At 41.8% G+C, this 19,132-nt stretch overlaps 1 protein-coding gene across 1 annotated transcript in view; it reads left to right on the top strand.

Annotated features, from left to right (window-relative positions):
- The first annotated feature begins 421 nt into the window (after positions 1-421).
- The window catches only part of mpnd (MPN domain containing), a 53,122-nt gene continuing 34,411 nt past the window's right edge, over positions 422-19,132 (top strand). Inside the window, exons 1-5 of the mRNA XM_060846422.1 lie at positions 422-617; positions 8,887-9,098; positions 10,876-11,106; positions 16,893-17,046; positions 18,255-18,339. Coding sequence (XP_060702405.1) covers positions 614-617; positions 8,887-9,098; positions 10,876-11,106; positions 16,893-17,046; positions 18,255-18,339 — 686 coding nt within the window. The 5' untranslated portion in view covers positions 422-613. The remainder of the gene's footprint in view (positions 618-8,886; positions 9,099-10,875; positions 11,107-16,892; positions 17,047-18,254; positions 18,340-19,132) is intronic.

The raw sequence follows: 19,132 nt of genomic DNA, 5'->3' as shown, positions 1-19,132 counted from the left end.
AATGGTTGGGAATACCCAGCCCATGGATTCTATTCCTCTGTCTGATAAGTGTTGTGTGCATACACAAAATGTACAATATTTTAAATATTTTCAGGGACCTTGTGGCACAGTGGCAGTGTCCCTGGCTCTGAGGCTGGAAGCCAGGGTTCCAACCTCACATGTTCTGGAGGTGTGTGCAATAACATCTCTGAGCAGGGAAAAGAGAAGCTGGTTTAAAATTTGCAGCATCCTCTGCTGATGGTTCAGGAATCCGCAGTGAGCACTTTGATTTTCCCCTCACCAACCTACTTAGTAATGTGATGCCTGACAACAGGAGGTCAGTGCTGAGTGTGTGGTTGGTGTTGGAGACTGCAGTGTGTTTAGGAGATGAATGAGACACGTGGGCTGTGTTCACGTGATGCAGTGGCAGATTGCTGAGTATTCTCCTCCCAGTCTGTCTGTCTCTATCATCAATAAAGCTGCTCTCTGGGACAAGGAAAAACCCTCACTTTTATACAGTAGCCACTCCATCCTCCCAGTTTGCCTCTCTCTTGACTTTACCAAAGCAGAAGGACTAAAGAAGAGGAGACAACCTGCTCAAGAACAAAACCAGGAAAAGAAGCTTTTGACAGGAATGGGTAAGTCCCCTAGTGTCTGTCATATTAATGATTGGAATTGATTTGTAATTCCTAAACCTGCTTCATCCTCTCTGCCTGGTTTGTGTTTTTAATCGAAGGGACTTGCTGCCTTTTGAGTAGCCTTTCCCTCCTCGCCCCACAATTTAAAAGTGAAACCAAAGATGAACCCAAGTGTCTCTCAGTTTGTTACAAAGGGAAGACGCAGGGCGCAACCGAACTGTTGTGGGCTTGTATCGGATGTACAGCCGCCGCGGCCAATCAGCGGTCAGTTTGCGAATTGCTACTGTTCAGGCCGGCCAATGGGTGTTTGTCTGCTGCGGTGGGCGGGGCTTCCGTTGAGCATCAAGCTGGGTTGCAGTGTGGGCAGTGTGGTGTTTGTGTTCTGGTTTCTTGTTATTGTATACAATGCATCCTGTAATCCTTCTTAGGGGAAAAAGAATTTGGGTTGAAACCCAGCTCCTTGGTTAACTTCCCTTTTTTTGTCGAAGGACTATGGATTTTTCCTTTTTCAAGTCTGTAGCTTTATTTTTAAGCCTTTCAAAATTCAAATAATTCAGAACACAGCTGCAAGGTTAACTAATTCTAGAGAAATCGTTTGGAATACATTTGCACAGGAAGTTCTCCTCCCCCCATCTGTCTTAATTTATTCCAGTAATCAGTTTTTTAAAAAAAACAAATCAACTGCCTTAAAAAGCTGAAATGGCCCCTTTTCTCAAAAATCATTGTTTTACTGCTGTTTAAAATTCTCATTAACACTTAAACTATTTATGTTCTGCTGGTCAGCTATCTTTTGCACTGTGGATCAGAAATGATGTGCAATTCTGTGGACTGTTTCACAACCTAAAGAATTTTATAGCCAATGTGTTACTTTTTGAAGTGTAATCTCTTGCAATATGGGAAGCACAGTAGTCAGTTATTGCACAGTAGGGTAATGTGGCAACAAACATATAATCTGCTCTAAAAAGAGAAAGCGCTGGAGAAACTCAGCAGATTGTAGTAAATAGGAGCAGAAGTAGGTCAGGAAGCAAAACAAAATCTCAAAAGACAACAATTCCTATCAATTAAAAACACAAACCAGACAGAGAGAATGAAGTATGATTAAGAATTACAAATACTTATAATCATTAATATGACACTAGGTCTGGAATATCTATGGAGACAGTAACCGAGTCAGCATTAGGGTCTTAATATCAGATTCAAAACATTAACTCTGGTCCTCTGTCCACTGATGTCCCAGATCTGCTGAGTTTCTCCAGTGTTTTTCTTTTTATTCCAGATTTCCTGCATCCACTAGTTTGCTTTTATATATCCTGTTCTTTTCTATTATAATGATTTGAAGGATAAATATTGCCTGAACGCTGAGGATATACCCTGGTTCTTTGTCCCAATAGTGGGTAAAGTGTTTCTTACATCCACCAAAGCAGATAGATGTGGTTTGGGGTTACGATTTAATGTCTCCTGTCTGCCCCACTGTGCAGCACTCACTTAGTAGTCTGCCTTGATTTTAATGATTAGGAGTGGGACTTGAACTCTTAACCTGCATTTTTAGGGGGAGTACTAACAAATGAGCCATGACTGAAATTAGCCATTATATGGAATATAGAATATAGAACAAGAAACTAGCACTGAAAGCCTTGTTAGCCTTAACTACAATATCATGTACAGTGCTTGTGAGTACAAGCATGAAAGATGAGTGCACTATGGAGAAAATTTACAAAGATGTTGTCAGGGCAAGAAGATTATCTGTGAGGATTGATTGCCTAGATTGAGGTTATTTCCTTTGGGATGAGGGAGGCTCAGAGAAGATTTAACTGAGGTGCATAAAATTATTAGGGGATTAGACGAAGTGAATAAGAAGGTCCTACTTCCCTTAGCAGAAAGGTCAATAACTAGAAGGTGTAGATTGAAAAGTAACAGGGAGAAGGATTAAAGGAAAGTTGTGATGATATATTTTCAGAGGATTGGTGGGTTTGGAATTCTCTGCTGAAAAGGGTGGAAATCTCGACAAATGTAAAAGCTTCTTATATTAGACAAGAACACTAAAATACGAGTGGACTGGAGACCTTTCCAGCAGCCTCCTTTTGGTAGTGTAAATTACTTCAATTTCAAAATGGGTGGACTTTTATGAGTGCAGCTTCAGTTCCCTCTATGTCCAAGGGCTGACCTCATACACAAAGGTGAAGGCATTTCAAAGATCAGAAGGAGCTTTAAGAAACTAGAAACTGCAAACCAGTTCTAGCCACTGCCTTGAGGAATTGAAGAAAAGTGAGTCTTGCCTCTGAATCAGACATCACACCCCAGGACCTGAATGTGTAACCCAGGCACAGTAGGGAAGTAATAAAGGAGCGTTACATTGTCATAGGCACCAATATATAGGTCAGACATTAAATAGTAATATCTTATTTGATAGGATAGACTCATGGTGGTGAGAATGATAATCCAGAGGAATAGGATCTGGTGGGCCTTTGGTCGCCTTCATCTGAACCTACTATTATAGTAAAGTATTTACCTGCTTAATAAACAAAAATGATAATCAGGATTTTTTTTTGTTTCACAAGTTTACAAGAGAAAACTAAAAAAAAGACCTAAGTATAAACATTGATCTACAGTTAAATCTTAAATAAATAATAACCAAAATCTACCAAACAAGAAAACAGAGATACCAAGAGAGAAAAAAAGACAAAATTCAACTAACTACTCATCTAGCTTACACTCTGGTTAAATGTATCATTAAAATTCTTACATTATTCAAGAGAAAAAAAATCCAACAGATGACACATAAATTGAGCAGTGATATACATGCTCGGAATGTGTTAACATCAGATCACAACAAAACCCGGATTTATCCAAAACATCCCAAGCATAGAGCATATAAAATTCACAAAAATGAAAGCTCTTTAGTACATTCAGATCAATATAATAAAGAAAATTTCTAAATCGTAAAAAAGGTATAAAATGTATTTAAATAGAGATCTTCCCCCTTATTCCCAGGGGGCATCACTTCCTTTCCAAAAAATCCCATCATAACCTCTCCCAACCAGTGCTCCACCCTTGACCCAGGCACCCCATGATAGGATAATGAAAATTCAAGTATACTACTGAACTAGAACTAACAGTGAGTACCCTATCCCCCACCCACACCAACACCTGGATATATTTGGTAATGTTAATACCATATATGAACATATATGACTATAAAATTACAGTCTCAGCAAATAATAATTAAATATATTGATACAAAATAACAGGGGAAAACAAAAGGGAAAAGGAGGGGGGAAAGGAAATTGCTAGTAAAAGATGAATAAATAAATCCTTCTTCCCACCCCCCGGAGATCATATTAAACAGTAAGATAATGAAAGGAAAAAAAAGGGGTGGGGGTAGGGCAAAACAACATCAATTAACTCTTATAGTTTGTCTAAGAGAGTCCAAAAGTTCCTTGGCCTTTTCCGTTGATCCGAAGTTAAACACGGACCCTTCATGGCTAAAGCGTAATATAGCTGGGTAGCGCAAGGAGTATTGAATGTTTAAATCCCTTAAACACTTCTTTGCTTCATCAAACGCCTTCTTCTTTCTAACCAAAGCTGGGGAAAAGTCCTGAAATAACATAATCTTGGATCCTTTATGAGTCATGGCTTGTGGATCTTTCCCAAGATTTCTGGAGGCTTCCATAAGCATCTGCCTCACCTTATAGCTCTGCAGCCGGAACAGGACCGGGCGGGGGCGCTGGTTCGAGCCGGGCCCGAGCATTGTGACCTGGTAGGCCCATTCTACCCTTACCTGGCCTGATCCAGCTTCAGATTCAATAACTGCGGCCTTCTTCTTCCCATTCGGGAAAGCCCAGCAAACAAATATTTTTTCGACGACCTCGACTCTCGAGGTCGTCAGTGTGATTCTCTAAGGTCCGGACTTGCTGCTTGAGAGTCCGGACCCCACCCACGACTGATTCTGCAATGGCCTCGGAAGTCGCAGCCTTTAGCTCCGCCCCTCTGACTCGGCATTCAATTTCTTCGATGTCTCGGCCGTGCTTTTGTAGCGCGGCCGAGAGTGAATCCCACCGACTTCGGGACTCTTCTATGAAAGCATCGATCTTCGAGTCAAGTTTAGAGATTATTTCCGTGAGTCTCGCCACCGAAGGTAAGTCCCCCGGGGTGGCTGCGGACCCTTCTGCTGCAGCTGGGGAGCTGCTACCTGCTGAGAACTGCGGGCTCCTTTCCCCCAGTCATTTTTACAGGAGACTGAACTGTATAAATTTAGTACTAAACCACTAATTACATTAAATAAAAACTATTTTTAGTTGATTAGGTGAGTGTGGTGGGGGAGGGTGGCCCACTTTGCCTAGGTCTTGGGAGGAGCACTTTAGACTCAGACTTGCTGAGTCGCCGCCATCTTGGATCTCCCGATAATCAGGTTTTAACAAACATTTAAGATTTATAGTCATGTTCTAAAATTCGGCTAGATTAAAAATCTCTTCATAGTGGTATAGTGGCTCAATAGTTAGCACTGCTGCCTCACAGCATCAGTGACCCGGGTTCGATTCCAATCTTGGGCGACTGTCTGTATGGAGTTTGCACGTTCTCCCTATGTCTGTGTGGGTTTCGTCCAGGTACTCTGGTTTCCCCCTACAGTCCAAAGATGTGCAGGTTAGGTGGACTGGCTATGCTAAATTGTCTGTGGTGTCCATGGATGTGTGGGTTAGGTGGATTAGCAATGGGAAATGCAGGGTTACAGAGATAGGGTAGGGGCTGGATAGGATCCTCTTCAGAGGGTCAGTGTGGACTCGATGGGTGAAATGGCCTGTTTCTGTACTATAGTGATTTGATGAAAATCTCTTCAAAAAAAAACAAAGATGTCAACATCAATATGCTCATTAAATTTCATTTCTGTAGCATCGAGTAACTCTTTAGTCATGTAAGTAAGTTTCCTGTACGTTTTCTTGGCCATCTTTTCAACCTGACCTCTACTATTAGTGCTCTGTAGACATGCACACCAAGGTCATTTTCTTTTCTACACTTCAGTGTATCCTGTTACTTATTGGGTAATCTCTTGCTTTGCTTTACCATCCTAAATATATGACTGTAAATCATGGCAGAAGTGTCAACGTGGCTCATAAAGTGACTCAATTTTTCCTGCTCCAAAGATAATATTTTACATGCACATTGACCGTTCATCCCAGTTTCATCTAGAATCTTCTGTATTCCCAAGGACGGTTAGCCTCCACTGTTCATTTCAGTTTAAAGTTTTACTTGCTGGCAGCTGATTACTAGGTGTAAAGGATCAAGCAGATGAAAAAGATGGTGTGTCGCAAAGACTTATGGGAATTGAAGAAACTCCTTCCTTTTCGTGAGATGCCAATGATATTTCAAAATAGTGACCCCGACACTTGCTGGTGATTTGCTTTATACTCGTCATATAAGTCCATATATTTAGAGGCTTCAAAGGTAGACTTGTATTCTGATATCTGCGCTACCAGCTTATACAAGCCCTTTCTCAAAACATCTTCCCAGACAATGATCTTAAGCGTGTCTGAATTTCTCATAACCTGGCCCAGCAGCACCCTCTCTCCTCCACTTGGCTGAATCAGTGGTTAAGGAGATTGGAGCTTGAAATCCTTGGAATATAGAAGAATGAGAAGAGACTTTATTAAACCATACAAGATTCTTAGCGGATTTGACAGAGTACGTGCAGAAAGCACGTTGTTTCTCCTTGTGGGAGAGATTCGGACCAGAGGGCATAGTCTCAGAACAAAGAGTCCCACATTTAAGACAAATGAGAAAAGAGTTTATTTTCTGAGAATTGTGAATCTGTGGAATTATTTTTAACCATCAAGGGCTTTGGAAGCTGGGTCATTAAGTATAATCAAGACAGAGATTGATTCTCTTGCTGATTAAAAATCAGCGGTGATAGTGAAAAAGATGCAAATGGAGTTAAGAATTATCTGATCAGCCAGGATTTAATTGAATAGAGGAGCAAACTCAATGGGCCGAATGGCCTACTTTTGCTTCTTTGTCTTAAAGCATGACCTTTCAGGATGATATTGTTGATACAGTGCCTTTTGTGTTGACCTGTGGCTGCCAGGAGTATATTTTTGATTATCCCAAACTCAATTCTTCGAGGACACTTTGAGACAATGGCAAAATTGACTGTAACCACTGGACTCTCAGCTGAAGGTGAATTGTCTTCCATCACTCCCTCTTCGGGTTATTCGTTTTAAGCAAAAACATTAAATGCAAACATTGAGTTAATTAGGAATAACTGAATGTGAGGATCGAAATTATTAACAATTTCTACATTCTCTTCTGTAAACCACAATGGTTACTAGTTCAATTATTAATTTGATTATTAAATCGGAGATTGGAGTTTAGGTAGCCAAAGTTACTTAAGAGTAAGGGGAAAAAAGACCTATATGGAAATAGATTGTACATCAGTTCATAATCTCATTGCATGGCAGAACAGACTTAAATTATGTTCTTCTGTTCCTATTCCTTGAAGGGAACATTAGTTTTGTAGCAACTGTTAGCACTTGAGTTGCATATCCCTTCTCCACATTGAAAACCTTTGATCAGCTACGCCATTCTTTGGATTGCTTTGTGGACTTTGATGAAGATGTGCCACTAATCTCTACAAACATTGACACTTCCACTTCATCTGCTGTTAAATGTACAAGATATCCTGGACTGTGGTGAAAGTCGAGGAGAAAGGAACTAGTAGCAGACTGTGAATGACTTGCATTTACATATTTCAAAGAGAACAAAAGAAGTTGGATTTCAAAAGAAGCATTTCACAACCACTGGGATTACCAAAGCACTTCTCAAGTGTATTTACTGTTGCAGTTTAGAAGCCTGGCAGCCAACCTGCCCGCAGCAAGATCCCATGACAACATTGCGGTAATGATTTAGTGATGTTGTTTAAGGGGTAAGTATTGCCTAGTATAATGGGACAACTTCCCTGCTGTTCTTTGAAAGTACTAGCTTTCAAAGTGCTGCTCCTTCATCAAGTGGAGCTTCGAAAGCTAGTATTTCCAAGTAAACCTGTTGAGCTAGAACCTGGTGTTGTGATTTTTAACTTTGTCCACCCCAATCCAATACCTGGCTCCTCCAAATCATGTTCTTTTGAAACGGTAACACGGCAACTTTTACATCCAATTGAGAGATGAGATAAGGCTTTGCTTTAAAGTCACTTTAGAAAGTGCGGACTTCTGACAGCTCAGCATTCTGTCAGTACTGTACTGAAGTGGCATCTGAATTTAATCCTCAAGTCTTTGGATTGGAGCTTGATCCTACAGCCTGCATGGCTGGCAGTAGTGGAAGAGAAACAGGTAGAGATGCTTAGGTAGGAGATTCTAGAGCTTTGAGGCTGAGGTAACTGAAAACCTTGCTGTCAAAATATGGCACTGAAAATCAGGCATTTGTAAGAGTCTGGAATTGGAGGATCATGATGATCTTGGTTGGGTGCAGAGTTCACGAATTGGAAGGCCAGATGAGGCTAAAGAGGAGAAAGGGTGAGGCCATGAGGAGATTTGATCACAATGATTGAACGTTTTGTTGCTGGACAAGGATGCAGTGTAGGTCAATGAGTACGGCCTGTATTGGCACACAGCCTCAATTTAACATCTTACTGAAAGTGTTTCTAGAAACACAGCATTTTATCAACACTCTTACTACAGCCTCACTACCCAGAGTTTTTGGATCTAAAGGCAAAAATCATAAATTGAACTGCACCAAAGGATTAAATCCTAGCTGAAGTTTGCTCCAAGTTCTTTAAACAATTTGAATGTTTAAGTTTAAAAGAAATTGCTCACCAGTTAGAAGATTTGATTTAGTCCTGAATAGTGTAATTGGGCCATAAGTCAGTAATGCTGTCATCACAATGATGACTGAACTGCAGACATTTAAATTTACCAGAAAGGTGAATTCTTCTTTCTCCTCTACTTATTTTTCCCTGTCTCTCCCAGCGACCAGAATCTGTTGGGTAATGGCAGGTTAGGAGCAATACACTTGAGTCCAGTATAGTCCTGACCCCCGCACTCCAGTTGGGGAGAATGGAAAGAAATTGGGAGTGGGTTTGCTAGATATGTTTGTTTTCTGTGTCCCTATCCCACTGGAACTGATGCTTGTTTCAATGGTCCTTTGCTGGTTTAGCTAAAATCAGCTACCTCTGGGCTGACCATGGCTTCCTGGGGATAAGTGGCTAAGTATCACACTGGACATTGCGGTAGTTGACTGACACTGAAGTTGTTAACCTTTTTTATCACTGCGTGTTTGCTCCTAGCTTCTGACCCGTCATCGCCTGCTGTGGAGGAGGGAGTCGAGGATGAGGAGGATGACGTGGACATGAACTTGGAAGAGGCAGAGAATGGGACTATTGGGAAAATGCACAGTCCTCGGGGAACGTTGCTCACTCGTCGTGGGATTACACTGCGTGTGCTTCTCAAAGACAAAGTCATTCAGCCAGGAGAAGGCCTGCTCACCATTCACTATTTAGTAAGAAAATAAACTAACCAGCTCTTTTCAACCCCCCCCCCCCAACCCTTTGCTCAGCTTTGTTCCTCACCTCTTGGGAAGCTCTTAGTCTGTCTGCATACACAAGTTTTAGCTAGCTGCTGCTACCTCATACTAACTTCATTTCCACATTCAAAGTTTGTGAGAAGATTTGTAGCTCGGGTGCTTGTTGTTGTGGTTCTGTTCGCCGAGCTGGGAGTTTTTGTTGCAAACGTTTCATCCCCTTTCTAGGTGACATCCTCAGTGCTTGGGAGTCTCCTGTGAAGCGCTTCTGTGCTGATTCCTCCGGCATTTATAGTGGTTTGAATCTGCCGATTCCGGTTGTCAGTTGCTGTCTGCTGCAGTGGCCGGTATATTGGTAAACACATTGAACTAGACCCAATATACCGGCCACTGCAGTGGACAGCAACTGACAACCGGAAGCGGCAGAGACACACCACTATAAATGCCGAAGGAATCAGCACAGAAGTGCTTCACAGGAGGCTCCCAAGCACTGAGGATGTCACCTAGAAAGGGGATGAAACGTTTGCAACATAAGCTCCCAGCTCGGCGAACAGAACCACATCTGAGGCTGGGGTGGCCGTGGCTGCTTTTGTTTCCACCTAGGGGTGTATCCTGGATGGTTAGGAGGACATCTAATCTTCGATTCCAGTATTTTTGTGTTTGTTACATTATTGCTTGCTTTCTTCGGATTTTCTTTTGTTTTCTGATCAAAGACATAACCCCCAAGGAAGCAACATCCCTGGGAACAACCCCTTTAAAAGCTCAACATTTAGGAAATTTCAACAGGACAAATTAGCAAGGTAAGTGTAGAAAATGTAGAAGTTACCTGAGTTTCAAGGGCTCAACAAACAAGCTAGAACAGTGCCAGCAGTGGGCACACAAATATACAAAATAGGCAAGAATAGGCCATTCAGCCCATTGCCTGATCTACCATTCAATATGACCATGGATCCTCTTTCTCAAAACCATACTCCTGGGCGTATCCCAGATCCCTTGATGCCTTTAATGTCTAGACATTCATGTATTTAATACTTTATATTCTGTCTCCTGGCTGGCACCACCTTATGTGGTAAAGAATTGCACAACATCCTGATTTCTAAGTGAAAAAAAAATTCTCCTCCGTTCAATCTGAAAGAGTATACCCTGGAAGTCTGAGACCATGACTTTTCCATCCAGTGGGTAAATTATCTCTGTATCAGAATTTTATACATTTCAGTGAGATCCCCTTTCATTATTCTAAACTGCACTGAATACTTGGCCTAACGGACTAAATCTCTTCTTATATGTCAAATCTGCTGGCCCAGGAATCAGTCTGGTTGGACCTTGACTGCACTCCCTCAATGGCAAGCATATTTTATTTTTGGATAAGGAGATCAACAGTGTACAGTACTCCAGATGTGACCTTACCAGGGCCCTGGATGAAATCCTCCTTACATGTAGATTTATCCTGTTCTTTTCCTGCATCCATTTCCCAGACGAAATGCTACAACTAGACCATCGTAAATCTTTCCTTCTTCTGAGTACAAGTTCATAGAGTAGTTCAGCTAGTTCTAACAACCTCATGTTTAAAGGCATGAGGCCTGAAAAATATAGTCGGCTCTACCCAAAGTTAGTACAATTAATTAGGAAAGCTATGTTTCCTATTTGTTAATTTTGGCAGGCATAAAGAAGTCCTGTGAATGATGCTGTGGGTGAAAAGTTGTGTTGTCTGTATCACCTGTTGGCCTTTGATGTTTGCTTTCTTTTTTCTCCACAGGGAAAGACGTTTGTTGGAGACCTGTTGCCTGACGGGAAGATTCGATGGCAAGAAACGAGCCAGATTTTCAACTCTCCCAGCGCATGGGCCACACACTGCAAAAAGCTCGTCAATCCAGCCAAGAAATCTGGCTGTGGCTGGGCCTCTGTGAAGTACAAGGGACAAAAACTGGACCAATACAAAACCATGTGGCTGCGGAAGCAACAGCCACCACTGCAGGCTGTGGAAATGGTATGGTCCACAAATATAATGGAGACTTCTGTTGGGTTTTGGAGCTGGAGTTCCATTTTGCAGGGAGATAGTGGTGGTGTAATGGTAAATATCACTAGACTGGGGACATGTTCTTGGTTTAAATGTCAATATGGCGGAGTCATGGAGGAACATAAATTGAAATAACAAGTCTGGGATGTACAGCTATTCTCAACAATGATGACCGTGACAAACTTTATCAGATATTTAACAGAAAAATCTGGTTCACTGATGCCATTTCGGGAAAGAAATTAACCATTCTTTCCTGCTCTGGTTGATGTGTGACTCTAGACCCATGACCAGGTGGTTGACTCTTAACATTTCTCCGAAATGGCCTAGCAAGTCACTCAGTTCAAAGTTGGGGCGTTTGCCGAACAAAGAGATCTTGGGTGCTGTTTCATAGTTCCTTGAAGGTGGAGTTGCAGGTAGACAGGATAGTGAAGAAGCCATTTGGCGTACTGGCCTTTATTGGTTGGTGCATTGAGTATAGGGGTTGGAAGCTCATGTTGTGGCTGTACAGGACATTTAGTTGGGCCACTTTTGAATACTGCATTCAATTCTGGTTTCCCTGCTGTAGGAAAGATGTCATTTAAACTTTTAATTCTTTGCTGCACCTTTTCAAGGGTGTTGCCGGATTTGGAGGGTTTGCGTTGTAGAGAGAGGCTAAATAGGCTGGGACTATTTTTGCTGGAGATTTGGAGACTGGGGGTGGGGGGGATCTTATACAGGTTTATAAAATCATGAGGGCAATGAATAGCTAAATAACCAGGGTCATTATCCCAGGGTAGGTAGATTTAAAAAGGATTTAAGGGGCTACGTTTTCACAGAGAGGTGGTGTGTGCATGGAATGAGCTTGCCAGGGGAGGCAGGTATAATTACAGCATTTAAAAGGCATCTGGATGGGTACATGAATAAGAGGGAATATGCGCCAAATGCTGGCAAATGGGACTAGATTAGTCGAGACTGTCTGGTCAGCATGGACAAGTCGACTGAAGAATCTGTTTCCTTGCTGCACAGCTCTGTAAATGGCCAACACATGTTGATCTTGCCAGACATCCCATGAAAGTGTTCTTTAAAAAAGATACCACTGGAGGTTAAATGGGTTCAAGTCCAGCCCACATCAGCTGCAAAAGAGCCTTGGCAAACTCAGTCCAGTTCCTCATTTATAGAAACACGAGCTAAAGTTGTGGAAACTGTAGTAAGTTCAATATACAATTAAAAGATAATTAGAAACATAAATGCTGGAAAGTAAAACCCAGATAATATTCAATCAGTTGATCAGCATTTGTGGAGCAAATAGAAAAGTTATGGTTCAGAAAAAAAGGCCATTCAGCTAGTTGTGTCTGTACTAGCTGAATACAATAGCTGCCCATTTAACTTCCACTTTCTAGCACCTGCCAACAGTCTTGCAGGTTATAGTGCTTCACAGGTGGCTTCAGATTAGGTTTAAATGAATTGAAAGTATATTTCCACCACTGAACTGGGCAATAAATTTCAGACACCAACTACCCACTCAGTGAAAAGCTCTTTCCTCATGTCCCCTCTAATCCTGTGGCATTGTCTTTGAATCTGTGCCCCTTGGTGATTGATGTGTTCACTTTACCCAGCCCCCTCATTATTCTGTACACTTGCGTCCTCGTGTGTTCTCAGGAAAACAATTGTAGCCCATCCAATCTTTCCCCATAGTTGTAATTCTCAAACCCTGGCATGTGCTTGTAAATCTCCTCTATATAATCTCGCCAACTATGTTTTCCTTTTAATGTGATCAGAACCTTACCTGAAACTCCAACTATGGTCTTTAGTTCCAATATTACATTCCTGCTTTTATATTCGATATCTGTATGACTTCTTTACTTTTTCTCCTGCCACCTTCAAAGACCTACAGATTTGCACATCAAGGTCTCACACTTACACTGTTACTGAATTCAATTGTGGTTTTCTGTCCACTTATCCAACCATTGGTTTGTCCTGCAGTAAACAGCTAAATTTTGTGAAAATTGTAACTTTTCTAATGGGCCAGGAGCAGGCAGGTGGGACTAATTTAATTTGGGATTATCGACAGGTTGGACCGAAGGGACTGTTTGAGTGCTGTATGACTGTATGACTCTGTCAGTGTAGACCATTAATATATGCCACAAACTGCAAGGGACCCAATACTGAGCCCCGTGGAACACCACTTGTAAACATTTTCCATTTGCAAAAATATCCATTTATTATTTCCCTTGTTTCCTGTCAGTGAACTAGTTTTGGATCCAACTCGTCAGATTTGTCTGTATCCCATTGTCTTTGAATTTTCTGCCAATGGGACCTGGTCTGCACAGGTTTCGGTAAGGTATTTGACGACATCTATTGCATTACCCTCATTAATTCTCCTTGTTACTCCCTCAAAAAGTTCTATGATGTTAGTAAGACACAACTTTCCCTTGAGAAAAGCTGTGACTGTGCCTTTCTAAGCAGCAGTTGATCCTATCTCAGTATTGTGTCTACTAACTTGCCCATAATTGAGGTTAGATTGACGATCTGTAATTATTTGGCTTATGTCTCATAGCCTTTTTGTACAGTGGTGCTACATTTACAGATCTTTTAACATCGAGTACCTCACCTGTATCAAGTAAGGATTATAAAATGATCCTCAGAACCTAGGAGAAATCTGGCCGTGGTGATTTATCCATCTTTATGGAGGTCAGTATCTCCAGTATTTACCCTCTCATTATGCTTATTTTATCTAATAGTTCACACTCCTCCTCTTAAATTAGAATGCCTGTGCCGTCCCTGTCCTTTGTGAAGACAGATAAAGTACTCATTCATGCCCATATTTCTGTACCCACGTATAACTTAGCATGTGCATTTCTGATAGGCCCAGCCCTTTCTTTCCCCTTAATGCATTGATAAAACATCGCTGGATTTCCCTTCATTTTATCAGTCAGTATCTTTGTCATATACTGTCTTTATTTTTCTAATTTTTACTTCATCCCTGTAAGCCTTTTAAAGTGCTACTTTCTTTGAGAATTTCGAAAGCTGTATTTTTCTGCTTCTTTCGTGCCCTATATGCTCCTGAGTAAGCAGGGGCCTAAATTTGGCAAACCCAGCCTTTTTTCTTTGTCTGTACATGTACCTTTTAGAATATTGCTTTTGATTGCCTCCAAATATCTGTATACAATCCACACTTGCCTGATCATCTCTCGTCTTTGCAATGTTTGCCATCTCCAAGTTTAGAACTTCTACTCCTGTTCTAACTTTGTCCCTTTCCATAATGAGGAGAAAATGAGGACTGCAGATGCTGGAGATCAGAGCGGAAAAGTGTGGTGTGCTGGGAAAGTACAGCCAGTCAGGCAGCATCCGAGGAACAGGGAAGTCCACGTTTCGAGCATGAGCTGTTCGTCAGAGATTCCTGAGCACAGCTCATGCTCGGAACGTTGACTCCCCTGCTCCTCGGAAGCTACCTGACTAGCTGTGCTTTTCCAGCACACCACGCTTTTCGACCCCTTTCCATATACAACTAGATATAACGGTACTATAATTTCCAACTCCAACTCCTAAATGGTCACCCAATGCTACTTCCTATCCAGCTCTATTTCTTATAATTAACCTGGATTTTTATACAGGACATTGGTTAGGCCACTGTTGGAATATTGCATGCAATTCTGGTCTCCTTCTTATTGGTTGTGAAACTTGAAAAGGTTACTGGGGGATTTGAGCTATAGGGAGAGGCTGAACAGGCTGGGGCTGTTTTTCCTGGAGGGTCAGAGGCTGAGGGGTGACTTATAGAGGTTTACAAAATTGAGGGGCATGGATAGGGTAAATAGACATAGTTTTTTCCCTGGTTCGGGGAGTCCAAAACTAGAGGACATAGGTTTAGGGTGAGAGGAGAAAGATATAAAAGGGACCTAAGGGGCAACTTTTTCATGCAGAGGGTGGTACGTGTATGGAATGAGCTGCCAGAGGAAGTGGTGGAGGCTGGTACAATTGCAACATTTAAAAGGCATTTGGGTGGGTATATGAATAGGAAGGATTTGGAGGGATATGGACCAGGTGCTGGCAGGTGAGACTAGATTGGGTTGGGATATCTGGTCGGCATGGACGGGTTGGACCAAATGGTCTGTTTCCATGCTGTACATCTCTGTGATTCTATGTGATGCGGTCATCACTGGCTGGGTCAGCATTTATTGCCCAGAGGGCAGTTGAGAGTCAATCACATTGGTGTGGATCTGGAATTCCACCATTTACTGCAGTGCAATTCAAACCTGGGTCAGTTGATTAACAGTCCCACAGTAATACCACTAAGCTATCACCTCCCCTAATTTGCACTTTGCTGTTTCAGGTGGAATTCTTCATTAGAGCTGGTAATGGTGCATGTGTACTGCCCAAAGACAAATAGTCAAATGATCACACTGTCCTGATATAGTCCAGCCTCCAGGGAACAGTATCTCTTTAAATTTAACACAGTAGCACCAGCCGTTGTCCTGCATTATCTCATTGGCATGGGGGGATTATGTGATTTAGCTTTTTGTAAAAGTTGCTTCCTTTGCTATTTTCATTGCCTCTGGTAAGATAGAAGAGGGGAAGGTTTCTTCCAAACCTGCTTGGTGGATCCTCCTCCTTGCATCATTTCAAGCCCGTGGTGAAAGTGAAATGACACTTCAGTGTTTTTTTTTGAAGGAAGATAAAAATTACCATTGTTATGTCTGGATTCAATATCAGGGTGAGGATGGTAACTGGTAAAATTGGGTCACTCTTCCACAGTATCAATGGGCTGTATCTGGCCTGGGAGTGATTGCAGAGAGTGTGATTTATTCTGTTATCAGAAGAAAACTTGCACAGTGTTAAAGTGTCATGGCAAGGAGACCTCTTTTGCTTATTCATAGCAGATGTTGGTTTATTGTTTTCCTGGCATGGCGTATCTCAGGAAATTCCAGAATTAGTCAATATTAGAATTAAAATCCCTACAGTGTGGAAACAGGCCCTTTAGCCCAACAAGTCCACACTGACCCTCCATAGAGTAACTTACCCAGACCTGTACCTCTACCCTATATTTACCCCTGACTAATGCACCTAGCCTACAGATCCCTGATCGCTGGGCATTTTAGCATGGCCAATTCACCTAAACTGCACATCTTTGGATTGTGGGAGGAAACTGGAGCACCGGGAGGAAACCCACGCAGACATTGGGAAAATGTGCAAAATTTCCACACAGACATTTACCCGAGATGTGAATTCAACCTGAGTGCCTGGCACTGTGAGGCAGCAGTGCTAATCACTGAGCTACCATGCTGCCCCAACGGAGGCAGCAGTTCCAGTTAATATCAAGTCTTTAATTCACTGGCTATTGTCAACATATGATTGTAATAAAGATGTACATCGTATTTGATGGATGTACTTGTGGTGGTCAAACCTATCCTTCAAAGCTTTAGTGGATGAAAACGCAGCTGCATGTAGTACTGAGCTAGGTCATCTGAGTGGGCCCAGGTTCAACAAATCTCTGCTGACCTCGATATACCTATGGGGAAACTTGTCCAGGGTTCCTGCTCCTGGTTGCTAAAGAGTGATTTCTTTACTTGGAAGTCGATTAGTAAACACCACATGGTTCTTGTTACTCTTGAATCACAGCAGAATTGGGGTTATTGAAGGAATGAGATCCTAGAGGTTGCCTGAGGTTTACAAAGGCCTAAAACTACATCTTCAGGAGGGTCGAGTTGATGCAAATTTGCCAGTAGCATTTTAGATACTGGGTGAAAACAGTCAGTTAATAGTTTTTTTTTCCCACACAGAATTTAGCCAGTGAAGAAGATGAGGAAATTCCTGAAGAGGAAGAGCTTGAAAACCACAGCAAAAAGATCCTGAAGTCAGATAATCAGGTCAAAAAAGTAGAGGAGAAAAGCAAGAAACTACAAGCTAAAAGCTCTCGAGACTCCAGCCTAATGGGTAGCATATCCCTTTTATTATTGCTTTAAAGTATTTTGTTGATGGTATCATTGTTGAATATTTTCTCTTTTAGAGGAACACAAACTGAATGCAATGCATACTTATGAAAACTGTGTAATGTTTAAAGGATATAGATCTTCCATTAGCTAAGGGGAGGTCCTGCTTGCCCTTCCCAGCAGGTAGAGATGCATTTGCCTCTTGACCTGTGACATTGGGGAAAGTTTAGAAAAGACAGTCAGGAACTGTCTGCTGTTTAATTCGAGGTCTGGCCTCCTTTCTGTAGGTTGCTGACTGGAATTTTCCACGTTATTATGTGCATGGCCATACCAATAGTTTTGTACAGATTTGTTTGGGCCCAATGTCATCTGAGTGATTTAATATCGGGCCTATAATCATCTCCAGTTATTTGTGGACATGAGTATCCCAAGCAAAATTCTTTTGGATCTTGTATTCGTCTAGAATACATTCTAGACGTAGGGAGCAAGTCTTTTCTATTGCTTGAATCCCTTTCAGTGTGCTGCCACTTGCGAACCTGGTTCTCCAAATCTGGCCAACGATTGTACCCTGTGTGGAGTCTGTCCTCAGGTTTGTGTGGGATCAGTGGGTTTGACAATAATATTCAATGGGGTCTTTTCTCATTAGTGGTGGAAACCATACTAAGCTATATGTCATAAGATCTTCTGTCTGGGCTCATTCATAGACAACAGAGGGCATCTGAAGAGGCCATAATCTTTGATGGATCTGACCTATATAAATAGCCACTCTATTTATATGGCTGGTCCAGTCCAGTTTATGATCGGGAGTAACATCCTGTACATTCTTAGGAAGGTATTCAGCAATGGTAATACATTTTGTGATGATGGTTAGATTCTCTTGTTGGAAATGGTCATTGCCTGTAGCATGAATGTTACTTGGTAGCCTTGACAGTAGTGGAATACAAATGAATGGCACAAGCTCCTCTTTATCTGTCACTTGACCCGTTGCTGACCTGCTCCAGTGAAGACCCTTCAAAAGGTACTCTCTATATGTCAGAGCTGGTGAGCCAGCAGGTGAAGTGGCTGTGCACCACTCTAATGACACAGCTGTTGATTGGTGATGTCACTGTGAGTGGAATACAAATGAGGTTGTTGAAGCTGTAACAGAATGTCATTGAATTGTCGCTTGCCCTTGTTTTTTGGTCTTAACTGAGACGTGTTTTCACCCTTAAGATAATGGACACAGCATAATAAAAGCTCGCAACAAAGACCTAGGCCCAGTTCAGTACTCTGTCATCGGGAGCAGAGACCCAGGAAGGTAGGTTTTGAATTTGTCTTGTTTGAGGTCAAGTTTTCAGTTGATAACTAACGTAATTGTATAATTAAGATTTCCATCCTGAAGGCTTGACTCTCTGGATTAGTGCATCTCAAAACTATTTTCCATTGTTGACTTCATTTTAATTATTTGGAAATACTTTGTTTTTATTTTTATGTACGTACTTGAGGAAATGTTTGGGCTGCCTTTGCAAAATAGTCTCTTAGAATCTCCATAGTGTGGTGGATAGTGTACATCTAGTCTCTGATGTAGCATCCAGGGTGAACAATTTGAAACTTGATGCTGACACTAATTACAGCTTCATGCAAACACATGCTTGCAAAAGGAACCACAAATTTCATTGTGTGTAGTGTAATGTCAGGGTAGGTCAACTTCATGCTGATTCAGAATTTATAGAATCATAGAACCTCTACAGTGCAGAAGGCACTTTTTTCACAAAAGTTTGATTTGATTAAATTAGATTCCCTACAGTGTGGAAACAGGCCCTTCGGCCCAACAAGTCCACACCGACCCTCCAAAGAGTAACCCACCCAGACCATTTCCCTCTGACTAATGGGCAATTTAGCATGGTCAATACACCTGACTTGCACATCTTTGGACTGTGGGAGGAAACTGGAGCATCTGGAGGAAACCCACGCAGAGACTGGGCGAACGTGAAACTCCACACAGAATCGAACTTGGGACCCTGAGCCACCTTGCCACCCTTTGTTTTTTTGAAATCATGAAATTTCAATAAAGTGTTCAGTTTCAAATGTGGTCAAATCAATATCATTGG

Source organism: Hemiscyllium ocellatum, chromosome 28, assembly GCF_020745735.1.
Source record: "Hemiscyllium ocellatum isolate sHemOce1 chromosome 28, sHemOce1.pat.X.cur, whole genome shotgun sequence".
Lineage (NCBI taxonomy): Eukaryota > Metazoa > Chordata > Chondrichthyes > Orectolobiformes > Hemiscylliidae > Hemiscyllium > Hemiscyllium ocellatum.
Note: the sequence above shows the minus strand (reverse complement) of the source record. Positions and strands in the feature narration are given on the sequence as shown.